The 18,437-nt window shown below is 43.4% G+C and overlaps 1 protein-coding gene across 2 annotated transcripts; it reads left to right on the forward strand.

Moving 5' to 3' along the window:
- The first annotated feature begins 442 nt into the window (after positions 1-442).
- PLP1 (proteolipid protein 1) lies at positions 443-16,902 on the forward strand. 2 transcript variants are annotated; one of them, XM_017867159.1, is made up of 7 exons: positions 443-652; positions 9,602-9,788; positions 10,485-10,746; positions 11,811-11,979; positions 12,449-12,522; positions 13,612-13,677; positions 14,813-16,902. In XM_017867159.1, the coding sequence occupies exons 1-7, from the start codon at positions 649-651 to the stop codon at positions 14,882-14,884; spliced, it is 834 nt and encodes a 277-aa protein (XP_017722648.1). In that variant the 5' UTR covers positions 443-648; the 3' UTR covers positions 14,885-16,902. The 2 variants fall into 2 exon arrangements, with proteins under 2 accessions (XP_017722648.1, XP_017722649.1); XM_017867160.1 differs by having other exon boundaries at positions 10,485-10,641.
- Positions 16,903-18,437: the final 1,535 nt, after the last annotated feature.

Genomic DNA, 18,437 nt, shown 5'->3' on the forward strand with positions numbered 1-18,437 from the left:
GGGGTGAGGAATGCTTATTTTCCAAGGAATCGGGAGGGGAAAAGTGGAGAGGGCCAAGGGCAGCTAGGAGTGATGTGGGGAGCTGGGGCAGATTTGGAAGGACTTTGGGAGCTAACATCTAAGTTTTTGACTCTAAGCCCCTGTTGGGGCTCTCACTTCATGGCTTCTCATGCTTGTGCTGCATATCCCACACCAATTAGAACCAAGGATCAGTTGGAAGTTTCCAGCACATCTTCATTTTATTTCCACCCTCAATCCACATTTCCAGATGTCTCTGTAGCAAAGTGAAATTCCAGGCAAGCCTTAGGGAAAAAAGGAAAAACAAAGAAAATGAAACAATTGGCAGTGAAAGGCAGAAAGAGAAGATGGAGCCCTCAGAGAAGGGAGTATCCCTGAGGAGGTGGGGAAAAGGGGAGGAGAAGGGGAGGAGGAGAGGAGGAGGAAAGCAGGCCTGTCCCTTTAAGGGGGTTGGCTGTCAATCAGAAAGCCCTTTTCATTGCAGGAGGAGAGGACAAAGATACTCAGAGAGAAAAAGTAAAAGACCGAAGAAGGAGGCTGGAGAGACCAGGATCCTTCTTCCAGCTGAACAAAGTCAGCCACAAAGCAGACTAGCCAGCCGGCTACAATTGGAGTCAGAGTCCCAAAGACATGGGTAAGTTTCAAAAACCTTAGCTTTGAAGATTCAAGCGGACACAGGAATTCACAAGAGAATTTCCAACTTTAGGGTTCGGGGGTTCCAATGGTTTAAATGAGTCGTGTTTTGGCACTTGTTTTCTTTTTAAATTCCTTAACATTCAGTTAGATTAACTCCTTCTCTGCTGTACTGAGCATGATGCTTTATTACCAAAGAATTCCAGCAGCACGTGGAGAGTCCCACAGATCTCTGGAGAGAGTGCCCAGCAGGATGGATGTGGTCATGTGTCCTCCTACCCCCTCACTTCCCTCTATCTTCTCTTTTCCGTTGGTTCCAAGGCCCTGGTAACGGTCGGGTCAACTTGCCCTCCTGGTTCTGCTGGAGACCACTGAGCACTGTCTAGCCCTCAGATGTACAAAATAACTGCTTGCTTGATGCAAACGTTGAACCATGTTTGGCATCAATAGGAAGCTGGGGATCGGGCAAGCTGGACTCAGGCTTGGCTATGGCTGAGGAGGCCATTCTCAGGCTCAGGAAATGAAAGTAAAGTCCTCAATGGCTTGACCATGGGAAACAGATATGGGTAGGAGTGTGTGTGTGTGTGTGTGTGCACGCGCGTGTGCGCGTGCATATGTGCGTGTGTGTGCACATATAGGGGTGACCATTTCCAGCAGATATCACAGACATAGTTTTCCTGAGGGCTCTCTGCTGTGACAAGGAGGCTGCTGGGACATTAGAGTTCTTGCTAATTTGACTGAGTATTGAAGGCTTTTCTAGGTTCCATGAACAAAGACAGAAGCTATGAGGCTCTGGTGGTGGTTTCTACTCAAAGTAATGTGTGCAGAGCACAAGGGTCTTTGTCCCTATTGGACTCCACAGAGCCTTGTAGACATTGCTCACATTTGGCAAAACAAAGATAGCAGCTTAAACACATACTAAATGAAATGAGACTCAGTTGTCCCATGTATTCCCTATCAAATGTAGCACCCAGTAGACAACATCCACAGAGATCAATTTGCAATTATATTGAGCTGGTTCAGCCTTTAGGTTGTTTCATCATGAAACACAGAAAGAACAATTGGAAGCATGTGTTCAAGTGAAACAGGAGGGAGAGCACCGGACAGGGAGTCAGAAAAATCAGATTCAAATCCCAGATCTGCTACTTATGAACTATGTGACCTTGGTCATGTCACTGAATCACCACTTCCTCATCTGGAAAATAGGGATAGCAATAACTACTTTGTCTACTTTCAGGGTTGTGAGAATCAAGTAACAATAATGTGGAAGTCCTTTGAAAATGGGCAAGATCTGTAACAACTGTAAATCATGATAATAACTACTATTAGACAATAATGTGTATACAGGCTGACTCTTCCTCTTTCCAGGGTGATTGGGTTTTCTTTGCGTGCTTGGGTCAGAATCATATGACCAATTAAGTGTGGCCAAATGAGAGGTGAATGTTGGAGGAACTCAATTCCTGCCCTGGGTAACATCAGGAATCCTCTCTAATGTCAGCCCAGCTGATTGGATAGGTTGTGCATTAAAAACAGAGGGAGTAAAGAAGGATGTTGAATATTACTTCCTCAGGGGATGAAATCCCTGAGGAAAGACAGGAACAAATAAGGTGACCACAGGGACAGTTGCCTTTTATGGAGGCTGGATAGTTTCCTCCAGAGGAAGATTGCCGCAGATAAGGGCACCATTGAGGATGCACATTGGGTCCCTAGTCCTAAGGGTGGATGATACTTGGGCCAGGTACATATGATGGAGCAGCCACTGAGTTTTCATTTATTCAATAACAGAGTATCTAAAGTACTTTGAATTATAGATCATCTCTAACAAGGTACCGGACTGCCACTACTTCTGATGTGGAGTGCACTGCTGTTCAACAACTGCAGTAAATACATTATATCATGGAATCTAGGATTGGAAGGAACTTTAGAAGTTGTCTGAGCCAACCTTCAATGCGGGATTTTTTTTTTTTTTTTTTTGAGACGGAGTCTCGCTCTGTCGCCGGGGCTGGAGTGCAGTGGCCGGATCTCAGCTCACTGCAAGCTCCGCCTCCCGGGTTTACGCCATTCTCCTGCCTCAGCCTCCCGAGTAGCTGGGACTACAGGCGCCCGCCACCTCACCCGGCTAGTTTTTTGTATTTTTTAGTAGAGACGGGGTTTCACCATGTTAGCCAGGATGGTCTCGATCTTCTGACCTCGTGATCCGCCCGTCTTGGCCTCCCAAAGCGCTGGGATTACAGGCTTGAGCCACCGCGCCCGGCCGCGGGATTCATTTTTACAACAACCAGTTAAATGTTCATACAGCCTCTGCTTAATAACCTCCAGAAACAGGGAACTTACTACTTCAACCATATAGAATCCCTTAGGATTGGAAGCAAGGAGGAACACTAATTCAGTAGTGTCTGCACAAAAAGTTTATGGGGAAAATGATAACTCATGAATTTTTGCCTTGATTTGGAAGGGGAATGTTTCAAGTGAGTCTTTGGGATAACGATGGAACCAGAAAGAAGCCAAAGAGCAGTAGCTGATTATTCTCTGCTCAGAAACACAATGCCATTATTGAACAGCAAAACATTGTCTGCAAGCCTGTTGTCGTCTGAGAACAGTGGCTGTTACCCTGGTAACCAGACTGTGATGCCTCCATCCAAAAGTGGCTGTTTGCCTAGCAGTGTAGTTTTGGCTGGCTTGGAGTAAGTGGGTGTAGCCCAGGCAAAAAGTGTGGCAGCAGAGTGGGGGTCCAGTTTTATAAAATGCTCGAAGACTAACTGAATCCCACCAAAATGGCAAGAATGCCCCAAGAATGCCAGGAGCCAAAAATAAACCAGATCCCAACCGGCATGTTCACCTAGTCTTCCTGGAGACACTGACTAAAATAATCAAGTGCAGCCTTCCCCATCTCACTTCTCCCTTTGGCCGTGCAGAGCCAGAGGAGTTCTTGGAGAGCCAGGCAGATTGAAAGGTCTACCCTGCTTTCCGGGGCCTTAGGCTTAGCTCTGAGCTAGGAAAGCTACAAGTTTACTTAACAGGCTGACAACTAGAACTGCTCTCTCAGAGCGATCTGAGTAATAACAACCTCAACCCTGGGAGGTGGGTGGGAGGGGAAATACAGTCTCCAAACCCATTAAGGTAGAACTCCAGCCAGTAACATCACTTTCCCCTGTTGCTTTTGTCTCTCATCCTGAAGTTTTGAAAGCCATCCCCTGGGTACAGGTCTTTGTCCTGAAAAAAAGCAACAGTAGAAAAGCAATAGTAGAAATGCCTTCCCTGCCCACAGCACTTCAGGTCTAAAGAAGACCAAGTGAGGACAGTCACATGATCAGGAAGGGTAACAGCAGCCATGGTAGGTGAATGGAGCAGCCTTTCCTTCCTTTTTTGCTTTCAGAGCCTACTCAGTGCCAAACTTACATCAAAAGCTCAGCAAGTACTGATTGATTAATACCTCTTGGCTACTGCAAAATGGCCCTGAGGGCTATCTCTCAGCTCTGCACTGGCCTCTGAGCTGTCTGCCAGGCAGGGCTCTAGAAGAGAGTCCCAAGGAAGAGAATAAGGTTCCCCAAATCAGCTTCACACTGCAACTAAGGAGAGAGGAGGAAATGGAGGGAGACTGACCTGAGGAACAAGGTATGGCTACTATTGTCTCTACTACCAGTTACTTCCCTTTCATCTTCCCATTTGTGGGCAAGGTGGAGACAATGTGCCAAGGATAAGTTTTAACAATCAAAGTCCTACCACAGCTTCCCAATGCTTGCACATAAATTGGAATGTGTACATCATTCATTCTGTGTGTGTGTGTGTGTGTGTGTGTGTGTGTGTGTGTGTGTGTCTGAAGAGGAGTGGGGAGTATAGGAAAGAAGATGGTCCAGATGCTGTTGCCTTGGTAGTACTAAAACTGTGTCCAAAGAGGAGGCTGAGATTCCTTTTTAGTTAACCTTGTCCACATGATTTGACTATCCATCAGGCTTGGATTCCCAGGCCCCAGAGGTTTCGGGACAGTTTTCCAGCACTTGAATGTGGTATATAAGTGCTGATATCACAAGGGATATGTAGGAAAGACAAGATTATAGGCAGGGCATTGTCTGACCAGGACAAGGCCAGAAGCAAAAGTCTTTGTTTGTCTCTGGCACCTCTTGATAATTGTTGTTTTACTCCTAGAACCCACCCACTGATCCCCATCCATCCCTAGTACCAGTCACGGCTGCTCTAGCATTTCAGCCTTGTCAACTGCTGTAGGCCCTGATCAAGGAGGCCTCTGTTCATGGGGTGAGGTTAAGGGGTGGGTTCTGGGAGGAGGGTAAGACTGTAGTGCAGATTCGAGACCTAGGGAGATGGGGCCAGTTTCTCACTCAATGAGCCTGCCTGTTGTTTAGCTCTATTGTATATGGTTCTTCTATCTCTCCCTTTGTCAGCTGGATTCAAGGGACAGGCTGGGAATTGTACAGGGTACAATTGGTCTCTTTCTACCATTCCTTTCTATGAAAGCCCTTCCTCTCCTTCCTTTGATGAGTTCCCAGATTCACATTGAATTTCCATCATGGAGCTGGTCCTTGAGGCGGGCCCAGGGCATGGGAAAGGAGGGAGGGAGGGTTGGGAGCTCTTGGCGCCTGCTTAAAGAGACAGCATCAGGATCAACACAGTCCCTTGATGAACCTGGATCTGTGTAAGTCACATTGGTTCTGTTGATCTGTCAGACCCCTGTGAAGAGCACTGATGAGAAGGGCTTAAAGTTGGAGTGTCAACTATCACAGATTGATTAGACTTGTTTTGGGAGTTTGTATACAAATGTAGCCGACCATGATATGATCTGTTCCCTTTGCTTACATTTTGCCCACACGACTTCGTTATATCCATTTTAACACTTGCTTATAGGTGGCTTTGGATTTTGATTCACAGATTCACAGTTTGCTCGCCCCAACAGGATTTCAAGTTTTCTAAAGAAAGGGACTGGCCTTTTAATTCCCTTCTGTTTCTCCTAGCGTCTATGTCACTGCTAGTGTGCTTAATTCTTGTACTGAATTCACATAAACAGAAATGAAAGGAAAACACTGGAGGGGTCATTATTTTCTCTATGACCTCTCATCAAAGTTAGGCCGTTTAATCCAATTGAGTTGCATTGAGAAATGTTATTACTATATGGTTCTTTTATGCCAACTCTCCCATCTCGCAGTCTGTACTTAGACTGGAAATGTGAGAATGTCTCTTGAGAGAGCCAAGGAACTTCTCCTCTAGAATCCCTTCCAGCCTTCTTGAATCAAACTCACACCCTTTCAACCAGGAGGGGTTCTGAAATGGAGAGCCTTTGGCTTTAGGCTATTGTTCACACATACCCAAGGACATTTCTTGGACTGTGAAAAATCAAAGGGAGCCCAATGGATCTTTTCTCAGAATGCTTTGATTGTTAACTACTTAGATGAAAAAATAATTTCTTGCAGGCTCTGAGTTTTTCTCAGTTAGAATCTAAAATCTGATTCTTGCTTGGACAGACTGACTGAGATTCTTCACTTCTGCTGAACTTAAATGCCCCCAAAGCACTTATCTAGGTTGTGAAGAGATGAACATCTGATGCTTATGCTGATATTACTGAATTGTTTATAGCTTAATAGTGATAGATTTATCTAAAGTCATTTATTTCAGACTACATTAGAAACTCATTAAAGCCTACTTCCTTCTTGTCCCTTGCTTTGAGCTGTAGTGGAGCAGAAAAGGGAATGCTAAGTTTTAAAGCTCTAAGAAAATAGAGGAAAATGGATGTAAAAGAAAGGCTATGATCTGGTGACTCAGAATTGCTCCTAAGGCTTAGCCATTTATCATCTAGTAAGAACACAATCCATGACACTCTCAGGTCATTTGGATGACGATTGAGGGATCAGATACACTCAAGAGGATATATCTCTTTGCAACCTCATCTTTGCAACCCTGGAGGTGGCATCAGCTAAAACTTAAAGTGGAGTTCTCTTTTGGCTAGCAAGAGTTCAAGTTCCTCCATCCCTGACCATACCTGCACAACAACTTAGCCCTTCCCGGATGAAAATGCTGGGGTGAGTGAATAGGCCCAAGATGGTCACTTGCTAGGGTGGATGGCTCTTCTTACCCTCGGCTAAACAAACAGTCCTGCCATTGTTCCCTGGGTCTGACCCCCTCCCCACCCCCCGGCCTGCAGGCCCCTGTGGAATACCAATCAGGCTCCTGAGATCTCAGGAAAGAACAAGGCTTCTTTGTCCGGGGGAGCTATGGAGGGCTCTGTCCAAGCCCTGACCCTGTGCTGGGGAGAAAGGGAACAGTGGGGTCACTGACCTTCCTCTCCCCCTATTCCCAGGCTTCAGAGACTTTCTTTACTAGAAGAGTCTAAGAGTTTGGGGGTGGGGAGGAGTTGGACAGGCAGAGAAGGAAAATGGCAGTACTGTTTACTTCCAAGCTCCTTTTCTTGACTTATAGGCTGAATCTAGTATCTTAACCTGTTGAGAAAAAGGAAGATCAATTTCTGGAATGTTTTCTGAGAACAACAATCGATTTCAGTTGTTGCGTTTTTCTCTATGGTACACATGTGTGTATGTGCAGATTTGTACACATGCATGCACGTGCATGTGCACACACACAGGCACATCCATGGGCCAGTTCTGAAAAGACACTCTTCCCAAGCATGTTTGCAAAGTTCATGCTGAGTAAACTCAGCCTCCACTCACAGCAGCACAGCTACAGATTGCTTCTCATAGAGGCCAAGTTTCCTGGCAGCAATGCTTTAATTCTTGGAAAAGGAAGTTCTGTTTCAAATGTTAGCTGCTTACTTTGTTTGGCTTGGGCTTCTGAGCCTCATCTTTGGTGTGACACACAAGTATCTTTGAAGAAGAACCTCTTTGAAGGCCAGGAAAGGGCTGTCATTTCAGGAGATGGTGGGTAATAGGACTCACTCCTTTTGTGTCTCTGAGAACAGAGGCAAATGCCTCTACCTCAATTTTCCCATGACAGAGATAATTTGGTCTTTCCAAATCTGTTCACATTGATGCAATTCAGCCATGCAAATCACCAGGTGTTCAAGCTCTCTGGGCTAAAAACAAACTGTAACTAATGTTAACAGAATCAGGCAAAGGAGTACCCTTTCCCTGGTACCCCACAGAAAAGTGAGTGTGGCTTAGAAAATGCTTGAATACAAAATCCAAGCCTAAGTAATTAATACCATTTATTTTTATTGTACAAGCTGTCACAACCTGCTTATTCAAAAATAGCAGCTTCCCAGTACATTTGCTGAGTATTTGTGTGTGTGCATGTGTATACTGTGTTTATAGAAATATAACATCAGTGGGTGTGTATATATATATATACACATATATTTATATATATACATACATATGAATTAAGAAATTTTTTCTGAAGAGCTTAACATTCTCATTTCTTCTACATTTTAGGGATCTGGCGAAGAGGCCAGAGGAAGCCATTGTTTTCCTCATCTAGTCAGTCATCTACTTGGCATTTGCTAAGGTTCACTCCATATGACATCTTAGAGCATGGGACTAGTACTTGGAACACAGCTGCTTTCAGAGCCTGTGACTTCTTGTGTGCCTTTCCTGTTTCTCAGCAACACTGGCGTAGGGCCTGGGATACCAGGTCTGGGGATCTCAGGGACTCTTAGCACTTTAAGACACATGTGTTCCCAGGCACTGGTATGTTCTTCTAGTGCCAGAAAGATGTTTCATGCTTTACTGACTTTGTATAAAGTCTGTTTGTAGCTGTTTTGACAGAATCTCAGTCTATAACTGAGCGTGAGGACATTAGCCAAGCTGCATTATAGGAGGACAACACCACCATGCAAAGTGTCTAAAATCATTAAGCCTGCATTTTTATTATTGCAAGTAATATCAATCTTCCTATTTTCATTTCTTGTCCTGCGCTAGCTCCCTCCTGTTTGGACTACTCCTCCCATATGTAAACTAAGAATAATCAAGCATTCCTTGCAACAAATACACACGATGCTCAAAAATATCCAGGAGCATGCAATTTCCAAAGTTTCCTCCACCTGGAATGCTCTTCATGCTAAAATCCTGTCTGACAATACCAGCATCTCTGGCCTGCACTCATCCCTTCCTGGAACTCCAAATGCATTTACCCTCTCTTACCACTTACTTGGCTGCCTGAATTGTTAGTTGAAAATATTAGGTCTACCTAGCTAATTCTTCCTCAGGAAATTGAAGACTTCCATATGCCAGAGTCTGTGTCTTTTCTCTCTTCTTATCCCATATAACACCCAGCATAATGCTGGGCATATAGTGAGTATTCCATAAATAGTTGATGAATGACTAAAATAAGTAAGCAAACAAACAGACCAGAACAATAAGAAAGAAGGGACTGATTTCATAATCTCTCTGGCTTGCTATTTGAATTGCTGAATTATTATTATTTATTAAATATTTTTTAAATTGTGACAATAAAAGGTAAGGATTTATTTTCTTTCTTTCTTTCTTTTTTTCCTTGAGACAGAGTCTCACTCTTGTTGCCCAGGGTGGAGTGCAATGGCGCAATCTTGGCTCACGGCAACCTCCGCCTCCTGGGTTTAACAGATTCTCCTGTCTCAGAATCCTGAGTAGCTGGGATTACAGGCATGTCCCATGCCCAGCTAATTTTTGTATTTTTAGTAGAGATGGGGTTTTGCCATGTTGGCCAGGCTGGTCTCGAACTCCTGACCTCATGTGATCCACCTGGCTCAGCCTCCCAAAGTGCTGGGATTATAGGCATGAGCCACGGCTCCCGGCCAAAGATTTATTTTCAAGGATGAAACAAAGTAAGGATTCTGGGTCAATCTCACATGCTGAAAGCCAAAATCTCTAGCCACTCCTGCTTTTTGACTCTGGGGTGCCCACTATCTCTGAGCCTCTGAGCACTGGGCCTGGCTGGCCTGGCAGAGAGGTTTGAGTGGCATGAGCTACCTACTGGATATGCCTGACTGTTTCCCCTTTTTCTTCCCCAGGCTTGTTAGAGTGCTGTGCAAGATGTCTGGTAGGGGCCCCCTTTGCTTCCCTGGTGGCCACTGGATTGTGTTTCTTTGGGGTGGCACTATTCTGTGGCTGTGGACATGAAGCCCTCACTGGCACAGAAAAGCTAATTGAGACCTATTTCTCCAAAAACTACCAGGACTATGAATATCTCATCAATGTGTAAGTACCTGCCCTCCCACACAGACCCATCTTTTTTTTCCCCTCTTTCCATCCTGGAGATAGAGAACTCTTCAGTATCTTAGTAACTAGCAGGGGACTGGGGTGGAGCCAGAGCGGATTCCTGAGTCTTCCCTCTGTGCAGATCTCTCCTGCTCCACATTCGAAGCCAATTCAGAAAGGAGAGGTCTGCCTGCCTGCCTGTCAGCCCCTCCCACCCCTGCCCCTTGTTTTCTTACACGTATTCTGACTTCTGCTAGATGTAGTTAATATTGCCCAAGTTGGAGCCTCCAGCGTAGTAGGTATGGAGAAGCCAAGGGAGGCACTAAGCCTCCCCTATTCCTAGAACAAGTTAGGCCCCTGTTCCTTCATCCACCTTTCTTCTTGTCTAGCTCCCCACTCCTGTGAGGTAGCATGCCTGAAGGGTCGGGCAGGGAGAGTAGGTCCCTGGTTCTCCAGGTCCCAGGGTAAGCAAGGTGTGGCAGGAGGAGCATATGTTTCTGGTCACGTACACCCTGTCTTCACTTATTTCAACAAAGATAAGGTGAAAGCATGCAGGAGGAACCTGGTGAGTCCTCTAGAGAATCCCTAGCCTTGTTAAGGTGCTCGCTCTGGTGTATACCTCACTTATGTGGGGAAAGGAACCAGGTCTTCAATTAATAAGATTCCCTGGTCTCGTTTGTCTACCTGTTAATGCAGGATCCATGCCTTCCAGTATGTCATCTATGGAACTGCCTCTTTCTTCTTCCTTTATGGGGCCCTCCTGCTGGCTGAGGGCTTCTACACCACCGGCGCAGTCAGGCAGATCTTTGGCGACTACAAGACCACCATCTGCGGCAAGGGCCTGAGCGCAACGGTAACAGGGGGCCAGAAGGGGAGGGGTTCCAGAGGCCAACATCAAGCTCATTCTTTGGAGCGGGTGTGTCATTGTTTGGGAAAATGGCTAGGACATCCCGACAAGGTGATCATCCTCAGGATTTTGTGGCAATAACAAGGGGTGGGGGAAATTGGGCACGAGTCTGTGGCCTCGTCCCCACCCAAGGCTGGGTCCTCTCTAGGGGCCTGGCATTTGAGTGAGGAAGCGATGGCTGCAGCCGAACGAGAAGGTCAGGAAGAACGTGGTGCCCAGCTGGCTTAGCCTCACCTTTCAAAGGTTCCCTAAGCAAATTTCTTCTCAAAACGGAAAGCATGAGTTTTGTGGGATGCTTTGTACAATCAGACCATTTCTAAGCCATCTGTTGGTATCCCTTTACTCCCTTCCTAGCAGGGACCACATGAGAAGATCTAACTGGACAAGAATCTAAAATGTGATTGAGACTTGGGCACCTGATCTGAGAGGGAGGATCGATAATAAAAATTAAATAATTGACTCCAAGGTGAAATTTACAATATTCTGGGATCCTGCGCTGTTGGAGGTCCCAGAGGGCATTGGAGTAGGTTTGCATGTTGAATGTTTTATCATTGCCTGAGGGTTATCCATGCTTTGAGTGAGGGGCACATTTGTTTTCAGTCTCTGGAGTTAAGGATCCTTTGGGGGCTGAACATGTGTGGGTTCTAGCAATGTCTTTTTGTGGCCAGCAGTTAGCTTAGAAAGGTTTTGTATCTGAAATTTTAATCTCCTATTGGCTTTGTTCAATGACTAGGGAACAAAAATGTTCCTGTGGCAAGGAACATTTTCTAAGCTCAGCCTAAGGCACAAAACGGCACGACTTTCTTTCAAGATCTGTTTTGATTTCTTTACACCTTATCTGCCCAAAAACATCCTCTGAAGCCTCTCTAACCCAGGGATCCTCCTCACTCCTCCCCTACCTGTTCCCCCCACCCTCCATCATGCTGGGGCCAGTTCTCTAGTAGATACTGCCAATGACCCTTGGCAAAGGTGCCCTGCTCACTAATTTCATTTGAGGGAGAGCCCTGGAACCTGGTTTTAATGTCTGGCACACGCCACTCCAGGATCTCCCAGTTTGTGTTTCTACATCTGCAGGCTGATTCTGATTTCTAACCACCCCATGTCAATCATTTTAGTTTGTGGGCATCACCTATGCCCTAACCGTTGTGTGGCTCCTGGTGTTTGCCTGCTCTGCTGTGCCTGTGTACATTTACTTCAACACCTGGACCACCTGCCAGTCTATTGCCTTCCCCAGCAAGACCTCTGCCAGTATAGGCAGTCTCTGTGCTGATGCCAGAATGTATGGTGAGTAAGGGCACGGGTGCTTTGGCTCTCCTACCCACTATGGAAGCACTATGTATTTGGTTATTTTCTTAGTGTAAAGAGGGTGGTGATTATGAGAAAAATATAAGATGACGAATGATTGGGTCTTAGTTTATTAATCCTTCCTACTGAAACCAGAGAGGTTTCTTCCCTGGGAAGGGAACTTGGAAGTGGTGGGAGTTTTCTTGGCTGTTCACATAGACCTACTCTAGTTGACTGCTGTTCCAAAACCCAAAGCAGCACATTTCAATAACAAACACAAGGTTTCACCACTGTTCAATACCACCTTCTCTTTTTTGTAAACCTGTAGAAAAGAGGATCCTGATTGTTGGTAGAATCCAAATTTACAGCCAGGATAATTAGAGATGGAAGAAGGGCTCTGGGGGAAAGTCTCCATGTGGCCCCGTAACTCCATAAAGCTTACCCTGGTTGATGTTTGTGTCTTACTTAGGTGTTCTCCCATGGAATGCTTTCCCTGGCAAGGTTTGTGGCTCCAACCTTCTGTCCATCTGCAAAACAGCTGAGGTGAGTGGGTTATTTGGGTTATTTTACAAGGGAGTAGCTAATACCATACAAATTACACCCATGGTCTTCAATTTTAAGGACTAAAAGTTTCTCTTTGCTGGATTTTGAATTAGCCGATTGCCTTCTACAACATATTGGCTAAGTATGCCTGAGCCAATGAGCGTAGAAGGTAAAACACCTGTTTTCCCTAGAGCTGCATAGAAAGACTTCCTTTCCAACCCTTCCCCTCTTAAAAGAGAAGTTTGTAGCTTTAGGTAAAGATAGAGCCTAATGGCAAAATTCCCCACATGAAAATTTTCATTCCTTTAGTTAAAAACTGTATCAAGAAAATGGGCTGTGCACACAGGCATTCATAGGTTTTATAAAAACATTTTCAGTTTGGGACTTCTTTATCTCAAATGAGAGGTAAAATAAGTACATTTGAAAAGGAAAGCACTGTATTGAGAACAGATATTATATGTAAATGAGGCAAGGGGAATAAAAGTGAATCCTGGGAGAAAGGCAGTAAATTATTTCTTTGCAAGCAAAATATTGACTTTAAATTTTGGACCCCTGGGCACAACTGTAGGGAACCAGTTCATTATTTTGGAGTACTATGCTATTTCATGAGTATTNGCATTCATAGGTTTTATAAAACATTTTCAGTTTGGGACTTCTTTATCTCAAATGAGAGGTAAAATAAGTACATTTGAAAAGGAAAGCACTGTATTGAGAACAGATATTATATGTAAATGAGGCAAGGGGAATAAAAGTGAATCCTGGGAGAAAGGCAGTAAATTATTTCTTTGCAAGCAAAATATTGACTTTAAATTTTGGACCCCTGGGCACAACTGTAGGGAACCAGTTCATTATTTTGGAGTACTATGCTATTTCATGAGTATTCTGTGTTCTGGGTGTTATGGGCAAGGTGCTATGGTGTACACTGAAGACTGGGAGGCCCACATTTAGGGAAGTGAAAACTTAGTTAAAGATGTAGAATTAGCACACAAGAAAGATATCAACACATTCAGAAAGCTGTATTCATGATTTACACTGAGGCTTATTATTGCTGTTGCAAGAAACGGTTCTTCCTCTTTCATTTTCCTGCAGTTCCAAATGACCTTCCACCTGTTTATTGCTGCATTTGTGGGGGCTGCAGCTACACTGATTTCCCTGGTGAGTTGACTTTGAATGATCTTGGCAAGTAAATAGGACTGAGATAGTGTGGGTACAGCTATTTTGAAAGGCAAGAAGGTAGACTGTTTCCATCCTTGAAATGCTGGAGGGAAGCTTCTGGGAAAATAGCAAAGGGTAGAGGCTCCTTACTTCTACTTGCATTGGCAAGGCAGAAAAACATCACAGATTAGATAGGAACAAGAAAAGTGGTATGAGGAAAGAGGGGGTAAGAGATTCATAGACACAATGATAATATTTAGTATTTATAGAACATGTAATGTTTGTTGCCAAGTACTTTGCAGTCATAAATTACGGTTAATTCTCAATACATTTTGATCAGATCAATGACAAAACACTGAAACATCATGAAACATGACTTGCTATAGCCTGGAATTCTATATACTATCAATATGAATCCACCTTAGATACTCTCCAATGGATTTAGTTACTCATGTGGAACTACTGGGAGGACCTCCTAACATTATTAGAATTGTTTTGACTATAATACAATGCTATGTCCCAGGTCTTGCTGATAGTGTTACAGTGCCCTGTGAATGTAGTGTGCTCATTGTGCAGATTAAAAATGTAAGGCACTGAAGGGTGAAGTGATTTATCTGAAGTCGTTTTATAAGCAGTGATCAGACAAGATGAGTTCGCAGAACTCCTGGCCCCTACTGCTAAGGTTTCTATACAGAGTCAAGTAATTTCTCATCTTGTAAAATAAATTGATTCATTAACCAGGGGAGGGTGGTACTGCATGATGTGGCTGTGTGTCTACAGCAAGCACTCTATGACTCTAAGTCACTCGGACATACAGATGTGGCAAAGCCCAAATATTGTTCACTTCCCTGAGGAAAACTCAGTGCTAGATCAAACAGAAGTGTGGAATAAATCTTTATGATTTGATTCTCTGGGCCTGGGCCGTGAGACCCGTGATGCCTCGGAGACTTCGGACTTCCAGTCAAGTGTATATGGAGAAAGCCAAGCCTGGGATGTACTGTTTTTTTGCAGAGCAGGAGTTTTTCCCTTATTCAGTTATGATTTTATTTCTACCCTTCCTCATTCCCAAAGGGATCTGAGGAGGGCATTCTTTCTTTTCTACTCTCATTCACATTCTCTTTTCTGTTCCCTACAGCTCACCTTCATGATTGCTGCCACTTACAACTTTGCTGTCCTTAAACTCATGGGCCGAGGCACCAAGTTCTGATCCCCCATAGAAATCCCCCTTTCTCTAATAGCGAGGCTCTAACCACACAGCCTACAATGCTGCGTCTCCCATCTTAACTCTTTGCCTTTGCCACCGGCTGGCCCTCTTCTTACTTGATGAGTGTAACAAGAAAGGAGAGTCTTGCAGTGATTAAGGTCTCTCTTTGGACTCTCCCCTCTTCTGTACCTCTTTTAGTCATTTTGCTTCACAGCTGGTTCCTGCTAGAAATGGGAAATGCCTAAGAAGATGACTCCCCAACTGCAAGTCACAAAGGAATGGAGGCTCTAATTGAATTTTCAAGCATCTCCTGAGGATCAGAAAGTAATTTCTTCTCAAAGAGTACTTCCACTGATGGAAACAAAGTGGAAGGAAAGATGCTCAGGTACAGAGAAGGAATGTCTTTGGTCCCCTTGCCATCTATAGGGGCCAAATATATTCTCTTTGGTGTACAAAACAGAATTCACTCTGGTCTCCCTATTACCACTGAAGACAGAAGAAAAAAGAATGTCAGAAAAACAATAAGAGTGTTTGCCCAAATCTGCCTATTGCAGCTGGGAGAAGGGGGTCAAAGCAAGGATCTTTCACCCACAGAAAGAGAGCACTGACCCCGATGGTGATGGACTACTGAAGCCCTAACTCAGCCAACCTTACTTACAGCATAAGGGAGCATAGAATCTGTGTAGACGAAGGGGGCATCTGGCCTTACACCTCGTTAGGGAAGAGAAACAGGGTGTTGTCAGCATCTTCTCACTCCCTTCTCCTTGATAACAGCTACCATGACAACCCTGTGGTTTCCAAGGAGCTGAGAATAGAAGGAAACTAGCTTACATGAAAACAGACTGGCCTAAGGAGCAGTAGTTGCTGGTGGCTAACGGTGTAACCTGAGATGGCCCTCTGGTAGACACAGGATAGATAACTCTTTGGATAGCATGTCTTTTTTTCTTTAATTAGTTGTGTACTCTGGCCTCTGTCATATCTTCACAATGGTGCTCTTTTCATGGGGTATTATCCATTCAGTCATCGTAGGGGATTTGAAGATCTTGATTTGTTTTAGAATGATGCACATTTCGTGTATTCCAGTTTGTTTATTACTTATTTGGGGTTGCATCAGAAGTGTCTGGAGAATAATTATTTGATTATGACTCTTTTTTGAAATAGGAAAATTGGACATTAAGCATCACAAATCATACTAAAAATTGGCTAGTTAAATGAATCTATTGGGATTTTCTACAAGTATTCTGCGTTTGCAGAAACAGATTTGGTGAATTTGAATCTCAATTTGAGTAATCTAATCTTTCTTTCTAGCTAATGGAAAATGATTTTACTTAGCAATGTTATCTTGGTGTGTTAAGAGTTAGGTTTAACATAAAGGTTATTTTCTCCTGATATAGATCACATAACAGAATGCACCAGTCATCAGCTATTCAGTTGGTAAGCTTCCAGGAAAAATTACAGGCAGAAAGAGTTTGAAACTTGAATAGCTCCCAGATTTCAGTCTCTTCCTGTTTTTGTTAACTTTGGGTTAAAAAAAAAAAGTCTGATTGGTTTTAATTGAAGGAAAGATTTGTACTACAGCTCTTTTGTTGTAAAGAGTTGTGTTGTTCTTTTCCCCCAAAGTGGTTTCAGAAATATTTAAGGAGATGTAAGATCTTTACAAAAAGACACTTGATACTTGTTTTCAAACCAGTATACAAGATAAGCTTCCAGGCTGCATAGAGGGAGGAGAGGGAAAATGTTTTGTAAGAAACCAATCAAGATAAAGGACAGTGAAGTAATCCGTACCTTGCGTTTTGTTTTGATTTAATAACATAACAAATAACCAACCCTTCCCTGAAAACCTCACATGCATACATACACATATATACACACACAGAGTTAATCAACTGAAAGTGTTTCCTTCATTTCTGATATAGAATTGCAATTTTAACACACATAAAGGATAAACTTTTAGAAACTTATCTTACAAAGTGTATTTTATAAAATTAAAGAAAATAAAATTAAGAATGTTCTCAATCAAACATCGTGTCCTTTGAGTGAATTGTTCTATTTGACTTCACAATAGAAACTTAATAATCGTACCTTGTTCAAGGAGCTCATTCATTTTTCAGGTCATCCAAGTCATTCTCATAACATTTCTCTGAAATAAATAGTAGATGAATAGATTACTTCTATTTTTATAGTTGAAGACACTAAGAAATAAAGGCAAAGTAATTTGCCCAAAAAATTCAATAAGTACATGTCTGAGCTTGTGTTAAAACACAGATGTTGAAACCAGTTTATTGCCTACTTAAAGGTTTCTTTTCTCTTCGAAGTTGGATTTTGGAGTGTTCAGAGTCAACCATGGTTACTTTGTCAATACCATAGTGGTGCCCCAGTTCCCGGTGCATTTAGATGTAAGTTATTGTTACCTTCTCTTTAAATTGTTTGGATGTTCCAGTAATTATCCCTTAGTAATTCATACGTGACTAATATTTAGTTTTATTTGAATAGTACTGGATGGAAGGTTTAGTACTTAAAGGACAGAGCAGGTATGGAAAAGGCAATGTGAATGTAAACAGGCTGTGGCAGGGCAGTACTAAAATTAGTGACACCTACCACCCTGGATGGCCAGCCTACTAGCTCACTGGGGACATAGCATTAAAGCCCTTTCACAACCCTAGGTTAGAATTTGGCACCCTTGGATAGCACTCTGATGACCAGCTTAAAGAAAGCTGACTTAAAATCAGCTGCAGATTCATTGCCCCATAGTTGCAGCTGACAAAAGATTGGAGAGAAAGGAATCTTTAGCTGGAGGGATAACAAATGAGTCATCAGTTAAGGAGCTCCGTTCAAAAGCAGTTTCAATTTAATTTCCTGATTTCTGCTTAACCACAATTAATATTCTGCAAGCAAGTCTGGTTGAATGACTTTAAGACATAAAGAATAAAAATATGACAGGGACTTATTTTAAGACACTGGCAAACAAGGACACAGCACCATATTTTGGAGAATTGATTCAGGGTGCTACAGAGTGATTGTATTTTTGCCTCAGAGGAACTGAAAGCCAGTTCCCAAGAAAGCTATGTTTTCCATCTGCCCTTATTTGGCTCTGCCCTCTGGGATGAATCTATAGATGGAGTTTCTAGGCTCTCAGAAGCTGAGAGCATCTCCAGTCTATCAATTGAGTCCATTGTTCTTAGCTCTCCCACACACTATAAACCTCCTTTTTTCTAACTGAAAGAGCTCTCTTTGTGCTTAGATCAGCCAAAGATCAAGATGCAGCAGTATAAACAAGAAACATTTTCTTACAGCACCAGTTGTATTGCTTTTCCTATCTTCAGGGTCAGCACTGAGTGTAGTTATGCAGGATGTGGAAGGTGCAGCTTTGTCCAGAGCAACATTCGTTCATTCCTTAATTCGTTCTGTGAACATTCATTGAGAAACTACTAAGTACAAACTTGAACCAGGAAGTTCAAGTTTGGGGGCGGTGTGGGCAGAAAGGTGATCAAGACTAGATTTTACACTCAAGGATCTCTCTCAGATTCAACCGTAGCAGAGAGGTCTCCCAGGGTAA

Source organism: Rhinopithecus bieti, unplaced genomic scaffold, assembly GCF_001698545.2.
Source record: "Rhinopithecus bieti isolate Rb0 unplaced genomic scaffold, ASM169854v2 scaffold_4008, whole genome shotgun sequence".
In the NCBI taxonomy this organism is placed as follows: Eukaryota; Metazoa; Chordata; class Mammalia; order Primates; family Cercopithecidae; genus Rhinopithecus; species Rhinopithecus bieti.

Excerpts from the sequence above, each read along its gene's own strand:
- PLP1 (XM_017867159.1), top strand. Across the intron at positions 10,747-11,810 it reads GGCTAGGACATCCCGACAAG|TTTGTGGGCATCACCTATGC; the intron begins GTGATCATCCTC and ends CAATCATTTTAG. Across the intron at positions 11,980-12,448 it reads TGCTGATGCCAGAATGTATG|GTGTTCTCCCATGGAATGCT; the intron begins GTGAGTAAGGGC and ends TGTCTTACTTAG.